The sequence below is a fragment of the Nannospalax galili genome, unplaced genomic scaffold (assembly GCF_000622305.1).
Source record: "Nannospalax galili isolate Female #2095 unplaced genomic scaffold, S.galili_v1.0 scaffold232, whole genome shotgun sequence".
NCBI lineage: Eukaryota > Metazoa > Chordata > Mammalia > Rodentia > Spalacidae > Nannospalax > Nannospalax galili.
Window position 1 is genome coordinate 1,581,770 of NW_008331488.1, and position 24,127 is coordinate 1,605,896.

At 42.7% G+C, this 24,127-nt stretch overlaps 1 protein-coding gene across 8 annotated transcripts in view; it reads right to left on the minus strand.

Moving 5' to 3' along the window:
- Tmem117 (transmembrane protein 117) overlaps positions 1-24,127 on the minus strand; it is a 530,788-nt gene that overhangs the window by 499,729 nt on the left and 6,932 nt on the right. For all 8 annotated transcript variants that reach the window (XM_017796496.2, XM_008826530.3, XM_017796497.1 and 5 more), the window contains exon 2: positions 20,899-21,202. In XM_017796496.2, coding sequence (XP_017651985.1) covers positions 20,899-21,175 — 277 coding nt within the window. In that variant the 5' untranslated portion in view covers positions 21,176-21,202. The remainder of the gene's footprint in view (positions 1-20,898; positions 21,203-24,127) is intronic.

Here is a 24,127-nt window from a genome sequence, read left to right on the forward strand (position 1 = left end):
GACACAAGTGCACTTACAATACACCCATAAACACAAAAAATAAAAATAAAATAAATATTTTAAAGAACAGAATAATTTCAGCATATTCTCTGGCTAAAACTATTCATGTGTTCGCACAAGATATACCCACATTGACATAATATTGACCTCCTTTGTGAGTTCATGTCTTTTTTCTTTCTAATCTACATTCTAAATATGGAAGAAAATATGCAGGATTTGTTTTTCTGGGTCTGGGTTATTTCACTTAATGTGGTGGTTTTGGGGAAATAAAGCAGTGGGAGGAAGTAAGAGATGCCAGAGTGGCTAAATGTGACTGGAGGGCACGGTGCACATGCAATGAAAATGTCATAAGGAAGCCAATTGTGTGTACAAACAATACATCCTAATGAAGATAAATAACACTAGCTTCATAGCATTTCCAGATCCATGATCAGAAAACTTGTCAGCTCTTATGATTGGCATCTATGATATTTTGTTTATTGGTAATCCAGTGTAAGCACAGTGTTTCATTTCATACTTGAAATACTTCATTTATAAACTGGTCGCCTGCACTGTTGAAATCACTGTGTCAGATGTATGTTCGGGGCCCGGGGCCTTCCATTTATTTAGTGTGTGTGTGTGTGTGTGTGTGTGTGTGTGTGTGTGCGCGCTCATGCATGTGAGCATACCATGGCACATACATACCGTGATCTCTGGGTATAGGACAACTTGAAGGAGTCAATTCTATCTTTTGACCATGTGGGTCCTGGGGATTGAACTCAGGTCCTGGGGATTGAACTCGGTGTTGTTAGCAACAAGCACCTTTACTTGATGAGACATCTCACTGGCCCATCAGCCTGTCAATAATCAAGACATTTTACCATAAGAATAATGAAGTTTAAAGCCTTGGGATGACTCAGCAGGTAAAGGTACTTGCCACCAAGCCTGACAACCTGAGTTCAGTCCCCAGGACCCACTTAGTCAAAGGAGAGAAATCACCCCCAAAAGTTGTTCTCTGACCTCTACACACTCACAGTGCATGTGCACACACACACACACACACACACACACACACACACACAAAATAAAGACTGTAATAATGTAAAACTATTTTAAGTAACCAATCATACTTTCCTAAATCAAGTGCTTACTTATGTTAAATTACTAACAGAAAGGTGTTCTTCCTTTTAAAAGTATTGTCTTCACTCAGAAAGACAAAATAACAACCAAAGTTACCACAATCAAGTGAATCAGCAGCATGCATTTAGCTCCACACCTGCTCTTGGACCCTTTTTGGGGTCTGTATTTTAGTTGCTACAAATCCATTCCTCTTATGAGCAGGAAAGTAACATTTTCCTAAATAGATATAACCTTTATTTCCCCTACTGAAAAACTGGTTATTTGACGTGAATCAGGCTAGGACATGACCTCAGAAAAGATCAAGAGCAGGAGTGACATAGCTCAGCTCAGGAAGGCAGAGGCAGGAGGTTCAGGGGTTCAAGACCAACCTTGACAACATAGTGAGTTTGAGGCTAGCCTGATGTACATGAAACTGAAAGGGAGGGAGGGAGGGAGGGAGGGAAGAAGAATGAAGCAAGCACAGAGGCAAGCAGTGGCCTTAGATAAGTTCCCTTGCTCCCTGTTAACCAAGCCTAGCAAGAGGTGATAATACATCTGTCACTCTTCCTTTCCACCATAAACAAAGCAGCTACTGAACGTGTTTTTGTTCTAGCCCTTGCCCCTTATTGGATTCTTTGAATTTTCATCAAGTAGATGATCAATCCAAGACAAGTCACAGTCAGAAAGAAGGGCAGAAAAATAATAAAAGATTGAAAATTAAATTTATGTGAGAAATTTTACTGGAAATTATCCTGAATGACTCTTGGAATGGAAATGAGACCCATATAAGCCATAGAACTGACTAAGCTGCTGAAACAGATCCCAACAGCTCAGATTCTGATTTCCAGTATCTCAGAGGAACCCAGGTAAATGTGGCCAGGGTTCCAAGTACCTGAGACTGGACAGTGCCATCGCACTCCAGTACACGCCTGCCCAACCCTCTGCTTCTCTGCCCAGCTAGCCTCTGACTCCTCTCTCTCTCTCTCTCTCTCTCTCTCTCTCTCACACACACACACACACACACACACACACACACACACACTTCCCTACATTCTTTTCAAGCTCCTGAGTGTAAGCAAATCTCAACGCTGCAAAGTTACTGCACACATTTCATTCCTTAAAAATAGATTACTTATAAAATCATTCCAGGTGACTTGTCTCTATTACTCCTGCTGACAATGACCGAAGCTGCCTTGTTTTTTGCAGAGAAGAATCAATGCAGTTTGCTTTAACCAGGTCGGCTCCTCTGGGGATCTCCTGTTGCTTGAAACGCCATATCAAATACCAAATGCTATTTTCCAGTGAGAAAACGCAATCCCTACCTGCATCCCTAGAGGGACTATGGTCACCGTGGCCTCACTCCATCCCACTGGGTCCAATTTGATATCACTGGTACCCTTCCAGAAGTGAGAGATCTGAGTGCAGATGTAGCTGGTAAAAGAGGTGGCACACTGGACAGCAGTTCTAGTTTACTGATGCAACTACTGGATCCTGTAGCAGCAGAAGACATGAGCTGAAGAGCAAGACGCAGAGAAAGACGCATGGGGGGAGTACTAAAACTAGAGTATCAGTTACCCAAGAACCTCTGTAGCCCAAACACAAAACGACAAAGCCATACAAGTTGGAAAGAAAGTCCCGTGGTAGCCTATTTACCAGGATTTAATCTGCATTTATAAGCTTTTTTTGACCTCCTACTCCTGAAAAGAGACTAATCAAAATTCCATAATCCTTCCCTGTTTCAAGTGATGGAAAAGTAGGGTGTTCCCTTTATTTTTATTTCCTTTTACAATGCTATTAAAGTTTAAAAGTTCAATATGAGAGCCAGTGAGATGGTTCAGTGGGTAAGGCACTGGCTGCCAAGACTGATGACCTGACTTAAATCCCAGAACCCACATGGCTAATGGAGGGACTCCACGGGTGTCCTCTGACCTCCACATGTATGCCATAGCATGCACACAGGCCCACACGCAGGAGTCACAAAAATGTAAAAAAAAAAAAAAAACTTGAAGAAAGTTCATCACCTGTAATCCAAAGGGAAACACACCCAGCATCACCAAAGTGAGAGAAACCAGGTATGAAATAAGACTAGGATAAGGGAGCGAGGAGAGGGGTCGAAAGTAAAAGGCTAGAGTAGTGCGAGCGACAGGCAGCCACGCCCAGTGCAGCTCGCCACAGCGACAAACGATCGGGGGATTGTTGAAAGAAGGAAAGAAGTGGAAGGGAGCCGACCGCATGCTTTATACTGAAGAAAAAAGTGTGAAGCCCAAAAAAATTAAACAGCAAAAGCTTAAGTATTAATAGGTAATGTACAAGCTCTCAAAATGAACAGAACAATGAAAGTGGAAGAAAGGGGACCTCAGCGACAGCGAACGGCACAATAAAAATAGGTGGAGACATTACAGAAGGAAAGCTATTCAAAACACTAAAATGGAAATGAGCACGCTTGTGCTGTTGCTGTTCTTCTGAGGCAGGCTTTCATACAGGCCAGGCTGGCCTGCATGGACCGGAACAACCTTGAACTTCTGACCTCCTGCATCCACCTCCCTGGTGCTGGGTTACAGGTGTGCACCACTGTGTCTGGTTTTGTACAATACTGGGGATCAACCCAGGCCTCCTGCATGTTAGGCAAGCGTTCCATCAACTGAACTACATCCCCGCCCCCAAACATTTTTTAATGGTATAACATTAACAAATGTTTCCTTGCTTCGGCATAAGGCACAGCTTTTGGCTAATGTCCATGACCAGCAAGAAGAACAGCGGAATGTTTTTTTAATTTCAGAATCAAAATTAATGATTAAATAGGAGCTTAACAAGAGCTGTGAGTCTGTGTTGGATGAACATGATTCCTCTATATCACACATGATAGAGTTAACCGAATCTCAGATACATTTGTAAAATGTAAATAAACTCTCATATTTCTCAAACAAATAATTAACTTTCTAAATAATCCCTGTACTCATAGCGCTTGATGAATATGACAGTATCATCCTATAGTACTTACAGTAGTATCCTATACTACTGTAAGTGCTTACAGTAGCTTACTAACCCTATAGTAAGCTTATGAAAAAGAAGAAAGATGTGATTTCCTTCCTATTCAAACTGTGGGATAACATTTTGAGAATTTTGTCATCACTTCAGAGAAAGGACAGCATAGAAGTGGCTCTAGTTGGAAACCGTTACCTGTTATCGCCATTGGCAGATTTAACCGCTCCGTCTGCAGTGTCCTTCTATCTGTCTTCCCTGAATTGTTCATCACCACTGAGCACACTATTTCCTATGGCATCTTTGATACAGTTCTCTGCTAATCTCCAGTGCCCTCTTTGACTATTTCCTACTCTTCAAACTCTGATTTACAATCTGCTTTTCAAGGCATTTCCCATTGCAGCAAAATACCTCATTTTTGTCATCTGTTCTTTTCTTTCTCTTTGCCAAGAAAACAAATCAGGGGGAGGGGGTGGTGAAGAAGGTTATAATCTGTGGTACTGCAGAAATTTCATAATGCTATTAAGGGTGTTAAGATTTCAAACTCTGGCTACATTGTGTGTGTGTGTGTGTGTGTGTGTGTGTGTGTGTGTGTATGTGTATGCGTAAGCATGCTATTTTCTTAGCTCTTACAATTTACCTTTGTAAGTGAGCTTGTCAACCAACTGCCCAGCTGCTCCCTATGGAGCAGTATGACACAGTGTTTTACAGATTCCATTCTTGAGTAAGCTAATTCTCTAGAAATATGAACACATACTTAAAAGCTCTGCAATAGGACATATTTGAAACCTTCAACTGAAAAGCAGCAAACTAGATGTCTAAAGGAAAATATCAGGCAGGAATACTGTCTACTTCTGAGACCTGCTGTGGCACCGAGTTCCACACGGGCCAGACACAGCGCCTTAGTCACAGCTTCTCGACGGTTAGAAGCACACACACTTATTTCATTTATTTTTAGACTAGTATCAGGGCTCATAATGATGGCCTGTGCCAGCTCTGTTTTCAAGCCAGCCCTTGATCGCTACAGGATATGAGCCAAAAATGGAAAATGACGAAGCTGCCAGGGCTGAGACAGGAGTCTGCGGGTGGCTCTGAAATACAGTGCTTTGAAAAGCTTTAGTCACAACTCAAAGAGAGGAGGGACTGCCACGTTCATTTACATCAATAGCCTTTACCAGCTTTACAGGTTAGGATAACAAACAGTTATAAGATTTGTAATTACCTGATATGTTGACCAAGGAATGAAAGAGTTAAGATAGGACTCACAAAAGCCTTACTTAACATATACAGTTCCCACTATCAGAACAGTATCTGGGAGAATTGCTCTAGAGGGGCTGGAGAGATGGCTCAGTGGTTAAGAGCCCTGGTAGCTCTTGCGGAGGACCTGGATTCCCTTCCCAGCACACACACGGCAGTTAGCAACCATCCATAACTTCAGCTCTGGGGGATCTAATGCCCTCTTCTGACCTTGAGGATATTGCATGTATGGTTTCACTTACATACATGCAGACAGAACACTCATACATAAATTTGTTCTCAAAAAAGAATAAAAGAATTGCTGAAGACCTAAAAGGGCCCGATACAATGCTTTGTTTCCCCTGTAAGTGGTTACAGACCATTGTGGGCCACTCGGTGTAGGTGCTGGGAACTGAACCCAGGTCCTCTGCAAGAGCAGCAAGTGCTCTTAACCACTGAGGATCTCTCTAACTCCTGAAGATACTTCTTGAATGAATGCAAAAACATCTTTTATTAGACTTGCTTGCTAATCTAAAGCTAACATATGTTTAGACTTGCTAAAAAGTACTGAATCTAAAGATCTCCCACCCACTGTTGACAGTTTTTTGAGGCAGAGTAAAAATATCCATGTTTATATTCTGTTTGATCTGTCAGCTAGAATTTAGCCGTTAAGTAAATGTTCTGTCCTCTTTTAAACACAGATTATTAAGCACTTGGTGTTTACAAAATTCAGTGTCAGAAACAGGATTCAGTAAGCTGTTTAGGCTGTAAATAGAAGCAGAAGAGCAACCTGAAAATACAGGGTCAGGGTCATCTTCATGGGCCTCCGCTCACAGCCTCATGGCTGGGAATGTTATGGGACAGAGCCTGGGAGGACTGGCCCCATCTTTACAGCCTCCCCCTTGTGTGGACAGAGCATCTGTTCATCCAGAAAAAGAAACACTTTCCTTACTTTGTGTGGGGATCTGAGAGTCACAACTTTTAAGGCCAATTGTGACTGGCCCCACACTGCTGCCTCCAGTGTGACCGTCCTCACCCCCACATTCCCTGCTTCAAATACTGCCACAGAGCAGCCCTGCCTCCACCACAGACAGGGGCAGGGCCAGGCACAGAGAAGAGCCGCTCCCAGGAAGCATTTAACCCACTAGAAGCAAGGCTTTCTCCTATACTTGGAAGTGAAGGCAGACGAATGCTAAGTTCAAAGCCAGCCTGGGCTACACAGTCAGCTTAGGCCAGCCTGGGCTGTATAACATTCAAAAGACCCAATCTCAGAAAAGTAAACAGACAGACAGACAAACAAACATAAAGAAGCTTTCTTATTTCCAACCCACTGGAAGGAGGAAGGCAGCATTGGTGACCCCACAAAGGGCTAAAATAGGGAGTCAGGAGAGTTAAGAAATACCTGAATGAAAGTCGCCGACAGTAGCTTTAAATACACTGCATTTAAACTAGCAACCCAATAAAGTCAGGTTCAATTATTAGTGATTCCCTGCTTTTGTAAACAAAACCCTCCATGTACAGCTCCACCTCACCACCACCTCCTTCTGCTCCCACTAGGCACCAGCCAGTGACAGCTGCATTCACCAAAGGCTCAGAGCACATCTGGCCTGTGGCTTCTGTGCTGCCCTGTGCTCTTGGCTCTTCGTTGGATGTTTTCTCCCAGAACGATGCCCAGGTTGCTGCTTCATCTTCTTCAAGGCATTATTCAAATGCCATCTTATCAGAGAGGGAATTCCAACAATTCCCTGTTCCGCTCCCTAGACTCCTGCTGCTCCACAGCATTGGCCCCTGACATACAGATGATTGCTTGTCTTTTCTCACTACAGTGTAAGCACAAAACAGAGCAGGGACTTTGTTTTGGTCATTATTAGAGCCCCCAAATCAGTATTTGTTGAATGAACAAGATCACGATCTCTATTTAAGGTTCCTGCACTTCACAAAGGAGTTGAGACAAACGAACAAGTGACATTGGAAGACACAGCTTCAGAAAAGAAACCTTTGACATTAATGCTTCACAGCTTGACACATGAGAAAAAAAAGCAGATCCTGGTATTTTGAAAACCCAGAATTATACATTCATTTTCCTAAGTGAATTTGGAGAATAAAGCATGATGATCTAGTGAGGATTAAAGTTAACTTTAGAAACAGACTGATCCATCTGGTGATTGGTATATGACGGGAGTGGACTCAGGGAACAAGAATCCTTAAAATGAAGATGTCATTTTTAAAGAAGGGGGAGCAAAGTGCTGTCCTGTCAGGTCTTCTCACACTCGCCCTCCCTCTCTACCCTGTCCTCACTGGCACTACTTTAAAAAGAGCCTTGATCACTAGGCCAGCTGTGTCCCACCACTGTGGCAAACCTTGCTGCCCAGGGCCAGGCAGCTGCTCCCCATGCCTCTTCCCTCCACACTGTTGCAGATTTTGTCACCCTCAGGATCAAAGACTTTCATTTCTTCTTTGATTTCATGTTTTAGTTTTCCTCCAAAATAAGTTCACATCTTTGTTTTGTTTTTTCAATGTATGGTTTAATGAATTTTTGTGGATTTCATACAATACATCTCAATCATATTTAGACCCCTCCCCTATCTGCACTCCCCCCATAACCCACCCACAGGATTTCATGCATTCTGTCATATATGATGTTAAGGCCTATCAAGTCAAGTTTTTGTGTCATGATGTCCCTGGATGTGAGTTCATCCACTGGAGCCTGGTCAACCTATCTAGCATCACTCCCTTAAAGAAGATCAACTCTCCCTCACCCAGGTGTGGTCAGCTGCCAATAGTTTCTCAGCTAAGGTTGGGGCCTGCTGCCCATTTCCCCAGTTCTTTGCTGGGTTTGTCTGATTGAGTCTGCATGGGTCTTGTGCATGCTGTCACCATTGCTGAGTTCATTTGAGCAAGTTCCCAGGTGCCTGGACCACTCTCTTTCCATATGTTCATCCACTACCCCTGGCTCTTACAATCTTTCCACCCCCTCTTCCTCAATGGAACCTGAGCCCTGGCTCGCTTTACATCATTTTTTAATTTAAATTTTAAAAGGAATGGCATGTACTTTGTGGCTTCCTACTCTTTTCAAGACACATTTTAAGCTCTTGAACTTGGACTTCAAGGCCCTCCATAATTTCCCTTGAAGCTTCCATTTCCTGCTTCCTATCTACCTAAATCTGACTCTTGTTCACACACTACCCCAAACCATTTCACCCTTTCCTTCTCCATAATGTGTGCTCCCCATCTCTCCAACCTGGGTTACCCTTCTCCTTTCTTCAACAGATTGCTGGTGCTGTGTTAAAGCTCAGATTCAGACCCAGGGAATACTGATCACACCCAGAGACTCTGGCCCTCCCCTTTACTGGAAGGTGCTTAGAGACTAAAGATATAACAAGGAAGCTTGTGCCAAACGCATTCACCCTGAATTTCATTAAGAATTTTTGGGTTGCTGGAGAGATGGTGGTTAAGAGCACTGGCTTCTCTTGCAGAGGACCCAGGCTCAGTTCCTAGCACCCACAAAGTAACTAACAACCACCTATAACTCCAGTTCCAGGATATCTGACATCATCTTCTGGCCTGTGTGGGCATTGTATGCATATGGTACACTTACATACATGCAGGAAAAACACTCCTATATATAAAATATAAATAAATAAATCTTGAAATTTCTTTCTTACAGTACTGACTTAGTTGTCTTGAATTGCCCTGATTTGTGTTTATCTTAAAATATCCTTATTTCTCCTTCAATTGTGAAAGATAACTTTGCAGGGTATAGTATTCTTGGTTCAGAGTTTGAAATATTTCATTTCAGAGTTTGAAATATTCCATGCTTTTCTAGCTTCACTGGCTGCTGGTGAAAAGTCTGGGGGAATTCTGATATTTCTCACTTTGCAATTTGCTGTTTTTCGCATGCTGTTTTTAGGATTACCTCTCTACTTTGTATTTCTGGCATGCTGACTATAAAGTGTGGTGGAGAGCTTCTTCTCTGGTTATGTCTACTTGGAGTTCTATGTACCTTTAGAGAACTTTATATACATATATACCCTGTGTTTGAATGTCTACTTCTTTCTCTAAGTTGGGAAGTTTTCTGCTATAATTTCTTTGAAAAGCCTGTCTATTCCATTTGATTTTCTCTATTCCTTCTGCACCATAAATGCTCAGCTTTGACCTTTTGAATTTATTCTAGACTTCTTGGAAATTTCATTCAAGTGCCTTAATTTTTTCCCTTGTATGAAATGTTGTTTATTATTGTTTTGACTTTAACCTCCATCTCTGAAATTCATTCTTCTGCATGGTCTTGTCTGTTAATGATGGTATCTGTTGTAGTTTTTATTTGTTGACCATCTGCTTCATTTCAAGTATTTCTGTTGGGTTCTTTTTCAATATTTCAATCTTCTTGCTGAATTTTTCCTCCACATTTTTTGACTTTCATGTCCAATTACTATTTCATTTACTTTGGAGACTGTCTCACTGAGGTCTTAGATTTCCTAAATTTGTGAATCTGCTTATTTGAATCTCCTGTAAGATCATTAACCCTTTTAAAAAGTAAAACTCTAAATTCTTTCCCAGACATTTCAGCCACCTCTGTAGCTCTGGATTCCCATATAGAGAAGTTGATTGGTTTGGGATGGGTCATGGGCGGCGGCTATGTCATAAACTTTATATTTCTTTGCCATGTTTTGCTCATCTATTGGATGGGTATTTCTTTGTTCTGACTTCCCCTTCCTCTGAGTCTATTAGGATGTTTTGTTTTCTATGACTCCTTCTAGAGAGATATCTGCCAAACTTCAGCTACTGGGAATGGTGAGACATTGTGGGAGTGCAAATTAGTACAGCCATTATGGAAATCAGTTTACACGTTCCTCAACAAACTAAAAATAGAATTACCACATGACCCAGCTATCTCATTCCTGTCCACATACCAGGGAACTCCATGCCTTACCTAACAGAGATATTTGTACCCCCTATGTTTATTGTTGCTCTATTCTCTATAGCAAGGAAGTAGAACAAGCTTAGATGTCCATTAGCAAGTGAATGGCTGGTGAGGATCTGGGTTATATATAAAATGAAATGTTATTCAGCTCCAAAGAAAAGTCACAAATTTTTCAGGAAAATGAATGGACTGAGAATATATAATATTGAGAGGTCACTCAAATTCAGAATTTAAAAGGCTGCGTGTTGTCCCTCAAATGAGGATCCTAGGCTATGATGTATATATGTATATACGTAAACAAACGTATGTGAGGGTATCTTATAGCATTTAGAAAGAAGAACAAGAAAAGGTAATGCTGGGGGATGAGCAAGGATGGGTACAGGGAAAGAGCACAGGGTTCTTTGACCACTGCTGCTGGGGACACCTCCCTGACTTTTCAGACTAGATGCCCACTGCACTTTCTGGCAGTTACCCTGAGGTGGCTCTGCAGGGTTACTGTGGCTCTGTTTTCATGTGTCTGTGTCTAATCTGTATCCAATGTTGCTGCTCTATTTGAATACACCTGTGTAGCTGTTGTGCGCACTGAAACCTCCTGACAGGCATGGCATCTAGTACTGTCCCTGGTGAACAGCTGGTCCTGAGATGTCTGTCTGCGATAATGGTGAGGGACTGTTGCTGCTGAATAGGAATAAAGTGGGAAGGACATAAAATGAAGGGTTCAGCGTCCCTGAACTGCTGAAGCAAGCTCAATCTTGTATTCTCAGACCGAGGTGAACACTCTTAGCTGGTTGTTCCTGGCCTCCTCAAGGGCACACAAAGTACAAGAAGCATACACTGGGCAAGGGAAATCTGGCATGTCTCACATTCCTCTTCAGCTCAAGGAAGAAATAGAGTCCAGTGAGAACTTTGGGTTCCTGATGGCTTCAAGGCAGGAAGCCCTGTGCCGAGTTTCTATGGGCTCGACAGCAAGATAGACTGTCCTGAAACTGTGAGAACTTCTTGTCGGGTCAAACAAATGACTTCTTTTAACCCAAAGGAAGGGCTGTCAGGTGAGGCCAGGCCAGAAAAGCTCCCTGGGCACAGACAATGTGGGGCAGAGCAGTAGGGAGGGTCCTGGCAGGATCTAGTCCTAAACCAGACAAAGCTGGCCACTGCCAGTTCGCCATCTGGAATGTCTGAAAGGCTCCTGTCTGGAAATGAGGCTTCAGCTTAGGTTCCAACCTTGCCGCTGGCTACTGTGCTGACCTCGGAGCCAGGCAAATTAACCTGTACACATCTATGTGACCACCAACAATAATTCTGGGTGGTGGTCATGAGAAGATCCCAAATCAAAGGCATCAACGGCCCCTCCCCACCCCAAACCCGTGTCAGAGCAGTCGTTTGCCTTTGTTGAATTCTTTAATTCCAGTCTGACCCACTTTGTGCCCCTTCATCTCACAGTAGCCTTTCTTTGCCTCCCTCCCTCCAGAACCCCTCAGAACACAGCCCCTTACCAGAACATTCTCCCACATCTACCCACCTACCAACCATCTAGTAAATGTCCCAGTGTAAAAGGAACCAAGACCCCCCAGCAAAGCCACTACTAACATCCCTGTCAGTTCACTGTACCCCTAAACAGCACACTATTTTAACTCCGTGAAAATGTCTTCCAGAAATGATTCTAATTATAGGAATTAATGAGAGGAAGGAAGGAAAAAAAGAAGAAAGCTCGGGAAGGGAAGGGAGGAAGGGAAGAAAGGAGGGAGGGAAGGACATATGGAGGGGGAAAGGAGGGGAAGGGAGAGAGGGAGGAATAAGCTAAAGGGAAAAACAAGTAGTCTCTCAAATCATACCCCTCTTCCAGACAGGACTAATAACCCTATTATTAAACCAGCAAAAATTTCTATCAATGTATCAGTTTTCAATAGATCAAATAAGCATGAGCTCCTCACTGCCAGCTTCATCAGCTGCCAAGTTCTAGCCTGGCCAGGATCACCTCACTAGCAATGAACTGGGTCTTCCACTGGTGGGGTGTGAGGGTCCAACTGCCTGCTGCAATTCCATTTGACAGTCATCTTCCAAGAACCCCTGCTGTTACCTCCAGAGGAGAAAAGAGAGAAGGAGGTGGGAAGGAAAGGGTCCCTTGACTCTGAATGACTCATCACTATCAAGTATAGCAAAAGATACCTAGAATGGTCCACCAGCTAATAATTGCTTAGTTATAATGCTCTAACCAAGTTCGTTTATTAAGCCCTTCAGGTATCTTTTTACAGCATTTGTATTCTTTGTCCTACTGGAACTGGAGCCTGTAGCAGATTCTGCCCTGAACACTGCGGCTGATTGCCTTTTAGTGCTAATGGATATGCCTCTGACTGCAAGCTAATGAAGGCACCTCACAAACAAGTGGGGAGGGCACGACTGTGTACCTGGGCTTTCCAGCCTCACATTCTCTTCATGCTTTATTAGTGAAGAGCCTTGACAGGGCAGGGGAGCCTTCTGCAAAGGGCTGCATAGTTCCCTGGCTCTTCCTGCAGCACTGAGCATCACACCTGTGACCACACACCTGCTGGGAAAATGCTCTACCACTGAGCTGGCCAATAACTGTCCTACGTCAAACTTCCCTGTAAAGAACAATATTCTTTTGGGATTTTAAAAATGCCAAATATCAACCCATGTCATGCAATGCTCGCAGAGGTCAGAAGAGGGCATCAGATCCCCTAGAACTGGAGTTACAGACAGTTGTTAGCCACCATGTAGGTGATGGGAATTGAACCTGGATCCTCTACAAGAGCAGCCAGTGCTCTTAACCGCTAAGCCATTTCTCCAGCCCCAGATGTATATGAAATTCTTAACTGTAACCAGCCAGAGGTCCACAGGCCAGTGTCTGCACCCCTGAAATCCAAGACTCCAATGGTTCTAACTAAATTATTGGCAAGAGTAAACAAAGCTGAATCTTTTAGCAACAAAAACTAACTTCAACTTACTGGGGGGCTGTTTTAGTCTTCTTTTTCCCCACTTCATATGAATCTCAACAGAAATAGATATTCAGTTACTATTCAGACTAATGAGTTTGACACAGTGGGGCATTGTAAGCAGGGTGACCTGCTAAATAGAGAAGCACGCACTAAATTCAATACATATGTCCTTAAGAGTTTGAGATAAGTATGGTCAGTCTAGGTTAAGCTTAGTGAGACAGGCTGTGTGCTGTTCACAGTACTAGCCATGATTGAAATGGGCCACCAGGCATGCCCTGCGTGGACCTGAACCTCCTCTCTCCCTTGCCTCCCTCCAGGCCCTGACAGTGGTTCTGAAAGCACCTTCCTATTTCTATTACTCTGCAGCCCCCCACCCCCCATTCTCCTTACACTCTGCCTTGGGATTAATCACACCTTTGTTTTACATTTTGCTCAAATATTTCCCAAAACTCAAAGACTGTTATAGTCCCAATTTAGGAGACTGGCAGTTAAAGGCCAAAGGAGTTAAACCCAGCCTCCCTTTCCTCTGCCTCTGCTAGTCTTTCTTAACACAAGCCTTCCACAACCTCATTCCAGGGAAGCCCTCAGCATCTTCCCTTGCCCCCCAAAAGCATTTTTTATATTGAATTGTCCTCACCTGCTTAGCTCACACCATGTACCCCATGGTTTGGCCTCTGTAATGACATCTTTAAGCATTTCTATTCAAGTCACTATGCTTTTGACTCAGTTGAGATCCCTCATGGGCAGCAAAGCTTCTTTTCACCTTCCTGGCCCACCGTGGCCGACCCTTTGATATTCCCACAGCTCTCAGTGTAGATTATTCATTCGATACTTGATAAGTACTTCCTTTTAGTATCAGACTATTTAATTTTTCATGCCTGTGTATCCTGTCTTTTTAACCAGATTTTAAATTCCCTGTCTCATATTTTATGAATGAACAAATGAATATCTTTCTATAGCTTGCCACGAAAAGGCAACATGAGCAAAGTGAACATGTGAAAGATGAAGAAATCTTTGTTTAGTCATTTAAATGTATTGACTACTGTTGGGTCAGGCATTGTTTAGACACCAAGGACTAGATGAAAAATAACAACGTAATCCCTGATCTCAGGGTTTGTGCGACAGCTAGGCAATCAGCCATGAATGCAACTATTATATAAACAATTGAGGACATGAATGTCTGGGGAGGACTATGCAATATGCTCTCAAGGAATCATTTTCAGATGCTACCCCTGGGTACTCATTCTGAATCTGACTGCCCTTCATCTCTTCTGGCTCCCGCTGGGTCTTGTTTTCAGTAAACACACAGAGCACCTTTCCTTTTGAAAGACATGGAAAGCTCCTTCAGGTAGAGTTCACCTGACAAGGCGTTCAAGGGCCAGTGCTAAAAAGGAAACAAGCTGACAGAGTCTCTCTGGACATGTCAGAAAGTGAACACAAGAGGGGAGATGTGGCAGGAGAGGTGGCATTTGAGAAATTCATTTTCTGCAATCTTGCTGTTCTAGATCAGTCTTTTGATAAAGCTGCTTAGTCAGAAGGCTTTGCTTAGACCCTCCCTGTTTTGCCCTTCCTAGAAGCGCTCTCGTGGACTGGACTCAATGGGCTATAAACACAAACAGAAAGGACGAGGACACAGGGTGGGAGAAGGTGGGGAGGTGGGAGAGAATCTGGAAAGAGGGGAAACACTGGGGTGAGTGTAATCCAAATACAGTATATGAAATTCTAAAAGAATTACTAAAATATTTGTTTTAAAAAGAACTACATGCTTGGAATACAGTATTATAAAAGTGCTTTATGCTTACATATAATCTTCTGTCCTTTATGAAAATTTAAGGCTCAAAACATGAAACCTATTTGCACATCTGTCATTTCGCCATTCAACAGTTCTAATACAAACAGAACAAAGAATAACCTCCTTACTAAAGTTTTGGGAAGAAAATTCTAAAATTTATTCAGGGAAAAATTCCCCTGTAGACACTGAAATCGTCATCAATGATGACAACTGACGGAATAACGTTTTACATTGCCCCTTTAACCCAGAGTCCAAGAAAGCTCAAAACTAAAAAATCAAAACACACTAGATTTTTCCTCTTTTCCTTGTCCCTAGTTTTCTGATCCTATAGTACTAAGTACACATGTTCAATTTACTTTTGTCTAAAAATAATTTATTTAATAAACTTAAGGAATTAAATTGCATTCTGTATGTAAGTCTTATCAGCATAATAATTCTGGATGTCTCTACCCATGGGTAGAGACTAACATCAGAACATACTATTTGAATGAATTTTTTTTTAAAGCTAGACTCATTCAAACAAACAAGAAAGAGATTCTGGAAGAATGTAAACTGATGTTTCAACAGGGCCTACTTTCAATAAATTTTAATACTCAAAGATTAGTCTAGAAACTGAAGCAAGTATTCTGAGTGTATCAACTCTGATTTGACTTGTGTTCCGACATTGTGTGGCTCCTACCGGCGTTGGGGAGCAGGCCTGTAACCCTAGTAGCCTGGAAGTTGAGGCAGGAAGACAGAGCCTGCGTGGGCCACACTGAGACCCTGTGTAGCAGGGAAATGATTTATTCCTCTCGACTTCCTCTGAAGTGCCACAGCATCTTGGGAAGAAGGGTGGAGCCTAGCATGGTGGGAGATTGGAAGGAAAGGAGGAGGAATTGGCGCCATTCTGGGGAGCGGGGAACAGGGAGTGCGCGAGCCAGCCTGCCCTGGACCTGGTGGGTCGCAGGGGGACCTTGTGAGGACCCCCGTGGACCCTGCACGGAACTCTGTGGGGCGAGTGGGCATGCGGGAGACGAGCTGAGGTGGACCGTGGGCATAAAGCGATCTGGAACGGTGGGCCGCTGAGCCACGCGCAGAGTTGGGCAGCGGGTGTTCGTTTCTTTGTAAGTCATTTCTCCCCCCACCCCACCCAAAGGTATAAACTATGCGAAATTCAGATAAAGATGTGTTATGTGGTTTGTCTACCCACCCGTGAGCATGGGACCCTAAGAGAGTGAGGGCGGGTCAACCAGAGAGTGGGAAGAAGAAAATTTAGTGGGACACCCTGTCTCAAAAATAAAACAAAAAATTATGCTACTCTTTGAATAGCAATAAAACTGTAACTGTAACACTGTGTCTCACAAGCAGATGAGCAACAGTCAAAGAACTGCTCTCAGCATCATTCAGTGTTCCTCTCTTTGGCTGCAAATCGACTATCACATTCTGTTGAAGTTTACTGAGATTCCCCATAATAAACCAAAGGAGAGGAGACTGACAGTGAAATGAAGGGATGCTGCGGCATTATTTAACATCTATGTCTGGCATTTTATCAGAGAATTACAAGAGATGAGACTGTTTAATAGATATCACAAAATTACTCTAATCATTTTATAAACCAACCCAGTATTGCTGTAGCAAAACTTTCTGGGCTTGTGACTTCACTGGAACTCGCTTGGCATGTACACACCATCATCATCATCACCCACAAGTTTGCCTCCTCAGAGCACTGAAGACTTAAATATAGCCTTTTAAAAATGAATTATGTATAAATGCTAGTTATTTGGGAATCAAGACGGAACCATTTATCACATACCATGCCAATAAGAACTTTTGTGTTTGCATTAAACTTTGGATTCCTTCCCGCAAGGCTGCAGGCTGTTGTCAGCTCAGAGCACCCTGCTATAAGGCTTTGGAGCAAGTGGTCACAGGTGCACCATCTGTCAGATGACCAGAGTCTGATGGAAGAGAGTCAGAAGGCATCACAAAGGAGATGATGCTGAACTGGGATTTGAAAGGGAAAGAAGTTAGCTGAGGTGACCAGAGGGGGAGTAAGGAGAGCAAGTGAGACCACTAGGCAAAGTGAGGGCCACAGCTGGTTTGAGGGCAGCACACAATGCCAGGCAGCAGAAAGCCAAGGGAACGGGTGTGGAGTCGGCGTGGCTCAGTAATAGAGCCTCAGGGCATCTATCAAAGGAGCATGGATTCCATTCTAGCTGATAGGAGTCACTTAGCAATGTACAGAAGCCACTCTATAATCATAACAAACAGAAAGAGGAGAGAAATACTGGGAGGAAGTGATTCGGAGTTCATGAGCCAAGAGAAAAGCAACAGCCAGAAAGAAGGACGGAAGGCAAGCTTGGAGTTAGTTCTTCAGGAAGCTGGACCAGGTGTCCACTCATCTTACGAAGACTTACCAGACATTATTCCTTCTCTAAATATATATATAATTTCATAGCTTTTGAGTGAGAAAAATAAGAAATTGCCAAATGCAAGTAATAAAACTGGCATTTTAGAATCTTTTTCTATTGTAAGCAACAAAGATACACATTTGTATTATTTTTTAAATAATTTTTATTAAACAAACCACTTGACATCTAGAATGAATGGAGGTCAAAATTTCTTATCCTAACAGGAGAACTGAAATGCAAGCCGTGAATAAATTTTGATTTCAGTATAAGAGGCGAGAGTTTGTAGGAGAATAGCTTAACAAAATGAAGCACTTACAAAACCAAATCACTTACCTTTACTAATAACACTGTTACTTTAATGAAATGCCTGTCAGTCATTCTTTAATAAATTCAGACAGCTTTCCTCTTGCCTAAATATTCTGGTCCATTTTCCATAACTTGCTACATTAATAAAATTCCTGAATGGTTCACAAACACATGTAGCCATTGCTTGGAAGGAATTCTTCCTGACTTGATTTCCCAACACTCCCTACCCATGTTGGAAACTGATCCTCTTACACTCACTACCCACCCTTAACTACTTCTACCCATATGATTACTATGCACAGCACCATGCTTATTCCATAGTTGGTAGGTGAGCAACTCACACCAGCTTCCTATGTATCTTCTGTGTCAATGACCTGTCTCTCTAGTGTAGTCCTAAAGTCCACACTCTAGTTGGGAATCATCACTACAAGTACTGCCACTCAACCACACCCACCAATTCTCTTCCTTTTATTGCCTCCCCTCACTTGAACTCTGGAATACCTGAGTTCACCTAAACCTTCAAGCCTTTGTGGGCTCCTTCTAGACTGTTATCTCCTTCATCTCCCTTGCTGTCCAGCCAGATCCCCCTTTACCAACTTTTGTTTGCAATACAGCAAGTCAGCAATCCTCACCCAGATGAATTACTTTCAAATCCATTTGAGGTGATTGCACTCACAAAGAGAAACTGCTCACCAGCTCAGACTGGTATCGCTAGTATTTATAAGTGGTCAACCCTGATGACTATTAATCACAGCAGCCCGTTCCTTTGTCCCAGGCCTATTCCCCTCCATGCACCCTGGAGTCGTTGCTCCAAACCTTAACCAGGTGCTTAAATCCCTCATCACCCACCCCCCGCTAATCTTTATTTCTGCTCTTCATAGTAATGTGGAGGTCATCAGATGAGGAGACACGTCCCTCCCTGCCCCTGCCCCCTCCCCCTCAGTCATTCCTACTACAGAACCATGCTCACTCAGGCTGAATCCAAGGAACGGAGTCTCTGCTCTTGTCCTCTGTATGGCTATCATTTCTGCCTGCGTCCTAAGTCCCAGACTAAAAGACATTCAGAAATGCTTCTGTATCGTTGGCTTCTCTTCCACCTAGCCATGCTCCCCAGTTATCAGTAGGCCAATTAATGTCACCACAAAGTAAAACTCCTAATGGCAAAATTTTAGCCTAGTCCTCCTTCCACGTTTATCTGCTTTTCCATTCCTTCTTTCATTGCTTCACTGAACTCCTTCGAACTATTAGTTCAAGAAGATAAGTTCAATTATATCAATATCATACTTTTATAGATAATGGTTATAAAATAGGTACATTTTATATGCTTATGCAAACGAAACAGATGGTAATAAGTTAAAAAGGAGAGAGGACGAACATAGTTTATGTAATATTATGTGAATATATATAACTGATTTTTTGTTCTTTTAAAACATTCCCAGTTGGGTCTAAATCACCTGAAAATAGCCTAAATCACCTGTGATCTTATAATTGCTAAATCCAGTGCTCTGTTATTAAAGTCTCTTTGACCCAGCTGCTGCACTCAAGATCATTTTCCTTTTACCCATAGCTGATATCAGCTCATCATGTGTTACACATTTATCTGTTTACCTCTTTTCTGCAGGAGAGCGTAGTATGTTGGTTAGCTTTAATTGTCAATTGGGGAATTGCCTCCATTGGACTGGCCTACGGCCATGTCTATGGGACATTTTCTTGATTGTTGAGTGATGTGGGATGCCCAGCCCACTGTGGGCAGTGCCACTTCTGAGCAGGTATTAAATAAGAAAGAAGATTGAGCACAGGCCAAGGGAGCAAGCCAGCAAGCAGTGTTCCTCTATGGTCTCTACTTCAGCTCCTGCCTCCAGGTTCCTGCCCTGAGTTCCTGCCTTGGCTTCCCCTGATGATGGACTGTACTTGCAAGCTAAATAAACCCTTTCCTCCCCAAGCTTATTTTGGTCAGTGTTTTCATCACAGCAATATGAAAGCAAACTAGAACACCATAGGATCTGGTGTGCCATAAGTGATCTGTGAATGTTGCATAAATATCACTCACTTATTCACCAAAGTCAATTAGGCCAGTAGTGGGAACCATACACTCAATTGGATCAGCTTCAGTCTTTCCTTAAAAGTTTAAAATTGGGACCCAGAGGATAAAGCTCATCTCACTGATAGATACACACCTGATCAAAAAGCATCCTGACAGGTTCTTGGCCCCAATTCCATTTATTGCAAACTCCAAAAAGAATTTCCCCTTTGGTATCTATGAAATACTCCAGTATCCTTATAACTAGTTATTTTTAACTAAAACTAATTTAGTCGCTTTGAAATTTATTACCAAGAAATTTATAATAATACACTATTCTTTTGCTGAACAGGTTCAAAATAAATACCATAAAGCCAAAGTTTGAAAAAAAATAAGGATATGGGGCCAGCAAGATGGTTGAGTGGGTAAGGGTGCTTGTCACCAAGCCTGACAAACCCCAAAACCCAAATGATGGAAAGAGTACTGGTCCCCTCAAGTTGCCCTCTGACTTCTACAGGTGTGCATTCCCACATGCATACATGCACACAAACATACACAGAAGCACACAAACAAATAAATAAATGTAAAAGAAAGTTCTAAATTGACAGTAAACAGTGTTCTGGTTTTAATTCCCTGAAAAGAAAAGGAACTTATATAAAGTTAAGATTAGCAGTTAGCTTATTTGAATAAAATGTGGTGTGATAGGAACACATTGTCTTAACAACTTAAAACTCTTCCCTAGACCACACCAGCAATATTTAAGAGAAAGCAAGGGCTGCACAGTTGTGGTTAAGCAAGTTGATGGGTATACTCCCAAATCTTTTTCTAGACATCAGTAAATGGGCATATGTGCATGAACTTTTATAAAAATGCTCAGTCTAGTTATCAGGTCATTTCAACAACCAAGTAAGTTTCTATAGCTATTTTCAGGTCTTTTCTACAGAGGCATATACACATTCATGTATCTTTTAAACCATTTTTTAAATGAAATTTGATGCCAATTTCATTTTATGACAATTTTCCTTAAATAGGAGAAATATGTCATCAAACGCAGGATAGTTAAAGAGCCTAGCTGCCTAGTAACAAGAGTGCATCACAAATTGAGGCTGAAGGAGTAAGAGCAACGGACGTTGACTTTCAGAAGTGAGGCAGCTCTGCCTCAGAGACTAGAAGTAAATAGTTAGCAACATTACATTACTCACCAAACAAGCGCTGATGGAACAGGAATTTGCCAGCTATTAGTCCTATGAGAATGGCCAGTAGCCATAGAAGCACCTTCAAGATCCTCCAGCCAACTCCTCTAGGGTATTTATTTGTTACAAATGAAAAACAGTTTCCAACAACAATAACATTGGCTTCTGTTTGGCTGTGAGAAACTGGGTCCTCCGCAAATATTAAGAAGTTAAAGAAGATCACCAGGTAAGCCACTATCATGCGAGACCACGGATGCTGGAAATAATAGCGGAAGTCTTTACCCATCCTTCAGGCCGTCCACGCTGGCTTTACCTGTGTAAGATAAAGAGAGGCAGTTAAAGCAGGAAACCAGCCATCTCCCCCTGCTACCTGTTCAGGTTCCTAAGACCTCCACAAGGAGATATTTGGGAAAGACCAAAGCTGTTTCTACCTATGGTGCCAAGACAAGTCTCATCTTGATGATCGATACTAATGCTGCCCTACCAGTGAATCATACCACTCGTCATTTGAGGACTAGTGGAAGGGGAGAAGAAGGGTCATGAGAGGGCAGAGCACTGTCCAAAATTCAGGTGATGCCAGGGGAGGTGGCTCAGACCTGTAATTCCAACACTTGGGGTAGAAAGGCAGGATATTTGGGAGTTCCTGGCCAGCATGAGCTACATAGCAAGTTGGAGGCCAGGCTGGGCTACACAATGAGATGGTGACTAAGATGACAGGGAGCAGAGGAAACACAGAGCAAAAATCTACATGAGCTTTTGGTCTCTTAGATGCTTTGTCTTACAATAATACCACTAAATCATTTAAAACTTCAAATGCTGGGACTGGAAAGATGGCTCAGTGGTTAAGAGCACTGGCTGCTCTTATAAAGGACCTGGGTTCAGTTCCCATCACCCACATAGTGGCTAACAACTGTCCACAACTCCAGTTATAAGGGATCCAGTGCCCTCTTTTGGCCTCCACAGGCACTGCACGATATGGGTGCACTTACATGCAGGGGCATAATACTCAACACATAAAAAATTAATTAAACAAAAAATAAAATAAAAATTCAAGTGCTATATAAGTAAACTAAACACATACTAACAAAGGATAAATGAGCACCCTCATGTGCCCAAGTCCCTCTTTACACAGCTGTGATTAAGCACTTTGATGGATATACTTCTAAATCTTTTTAAAGACATTAATAAATTAGCATATGTGCATGAACTTTTATAAAAATGTTCACAGTACAGAAAGCCACAACTGGCCAAAGTGTAGAGAGTAAGAGACTGCAAAGTGTGTATCCCTGGACAGAACTCCTACATTAAACATCACCCACCCAGGGTACAGGACCATTTCAGAAAAAGGGGCAGAAAGATTGTAAGAGCCAGGGGTGGTGCATGACCATAGGCAATAGGCTTCTGGGGACTTGGTAATATGAACTTATAGCATGAATGACAGCATGCACAGGAACCATGCAAACTCAATCAGACCGAAACCCAGCATAGAACTGGGAAAATGGGCAGGAGGCCCCAAACTTAGCTGAGGAACTATTGACAGCCGATCACTGATGGGTTAGGGAAAGCTGGTCTTCTTTAAAGGAGTGACACTAGATGGGCTGAAAAAGTTCCAGTCAATGAACTCACACCAAGGGACATCTGGATACACAAACTCCTGATAGGCCTTAACATATATGACAGAGTACATGAAATCTGGGAGGGGCTCTGGGGGGTGCAGATAGGGAGAGGGGGTTTAAATATGATTAAGATGTGGTGTGTGGAATGCACAAAAATTCAATAAAAGTATATTTAAAAAATAAATGAACACTTAGATATATGAAATAAATAATAAATAAATAATAAAAATGTTCACAGCACAATTGTCAAACAATTTCAACACCAAATAAATTTATAAAGCTAAGTCTACATGAAGTACTTGCCTATTGGGGAGGGGGACTAAGCCTCTCTGATTCTGAGGAGTGACCATAAATGAGAAGATTTCACAGAGGAAGATATGCCAAAGTTCAAGTTCCAGATCAACTAGCAGGATGATTTTCCCTTGGGGGAGAAATCGGGGAGGGTCCATCTAGTAGTGGCAGTTTCTTTGCAAAGGCACAAAGGCAAAATTGTATTATCCCCACAGCAACAGGTCAGGACCTGGAAGCACCACCTTCTTACCACGCACATGCCCAGGCACAGTCCTGCTCCGCTGCTGTCCTCTTAGGAGCTGACCTGCCCAGCTCCTGCACCGGAACCCCACAGGGGCCTGCCTAAGCCTACCAGGCCTGTGAGAGGTGACTAACGCAAGCCCTAAGGTTCATTTCCATGAAGCGACTTGGCTCAGGCTCAGCTACATCTGTCTCTTCATCAATAATAAGTGTTTACGTCTTGAATAACAAAAAATAACAAAGGCCATAATTTGAGTGCCATCTACCAGTTTGTTTGTCTTCTTTCTCAGTTTGTTTACAATGCTGAGAAGAAAGAAAAGAACAAAAGGGAAGAGACCCCTGCGAGGTCCACGGCACGGCATTTGCCAGCAGTGCTGGGTGTCTGCACACGTCATTACATCAGCTTTTGGCCAGAACAGCTCCAAGGACTGCTACTAGCATTCCCACCCAGTCATTTTATAGGGAAGGAATTGAGAATCAATTGTGAGTCACCAGCAAGAGAGTTCCTCTCTGAGCCTCTAGGGTCGGACCCCAGGCCAGGACAGCCACCCCCAGCATATAGCCAGGTTAGCTCCAGGCACTCCAGGGAGGTCCAGGGACCAGTCCCAGATGTCAAACCTTGCATGCTTTCTAGAGGAACAGTCTTCTCTAGAGGCAATTAGGCCAAACCAACACTGCAATACATCCTACTATTTCCAGGAAGAAGTATGTAAGTGAAAGGATCCTTCACATTCCTGAACTTGAAGAGGGGCAGGGAGCTACATATGAACACTCTCATTTTATACTTAAAAATATGAAGACACAAGCCTGAAGTGCTTGGAAGTCAGCAGAAGATCTGAAGAAAGGCTCCAAAGCTCTAAACCCCAACCCAACATTCCTGGCTCATGAATGTCAATTAAAGCCTAATCTAACTTAATGAAGATTTGTTGCAGCTGTTTTTCAAAAACAACGTAAATATGCAATAGGATTGGCAACACAATTCCCCAAACCCACACTGGACCTTGGATTCACAAGTCTCCTAGGTGGTTTCAAGTCCCAGGGGATCCTCATGAACACTCTGAAATATCTGTTCCCAGGAGCTGCACCTCCAG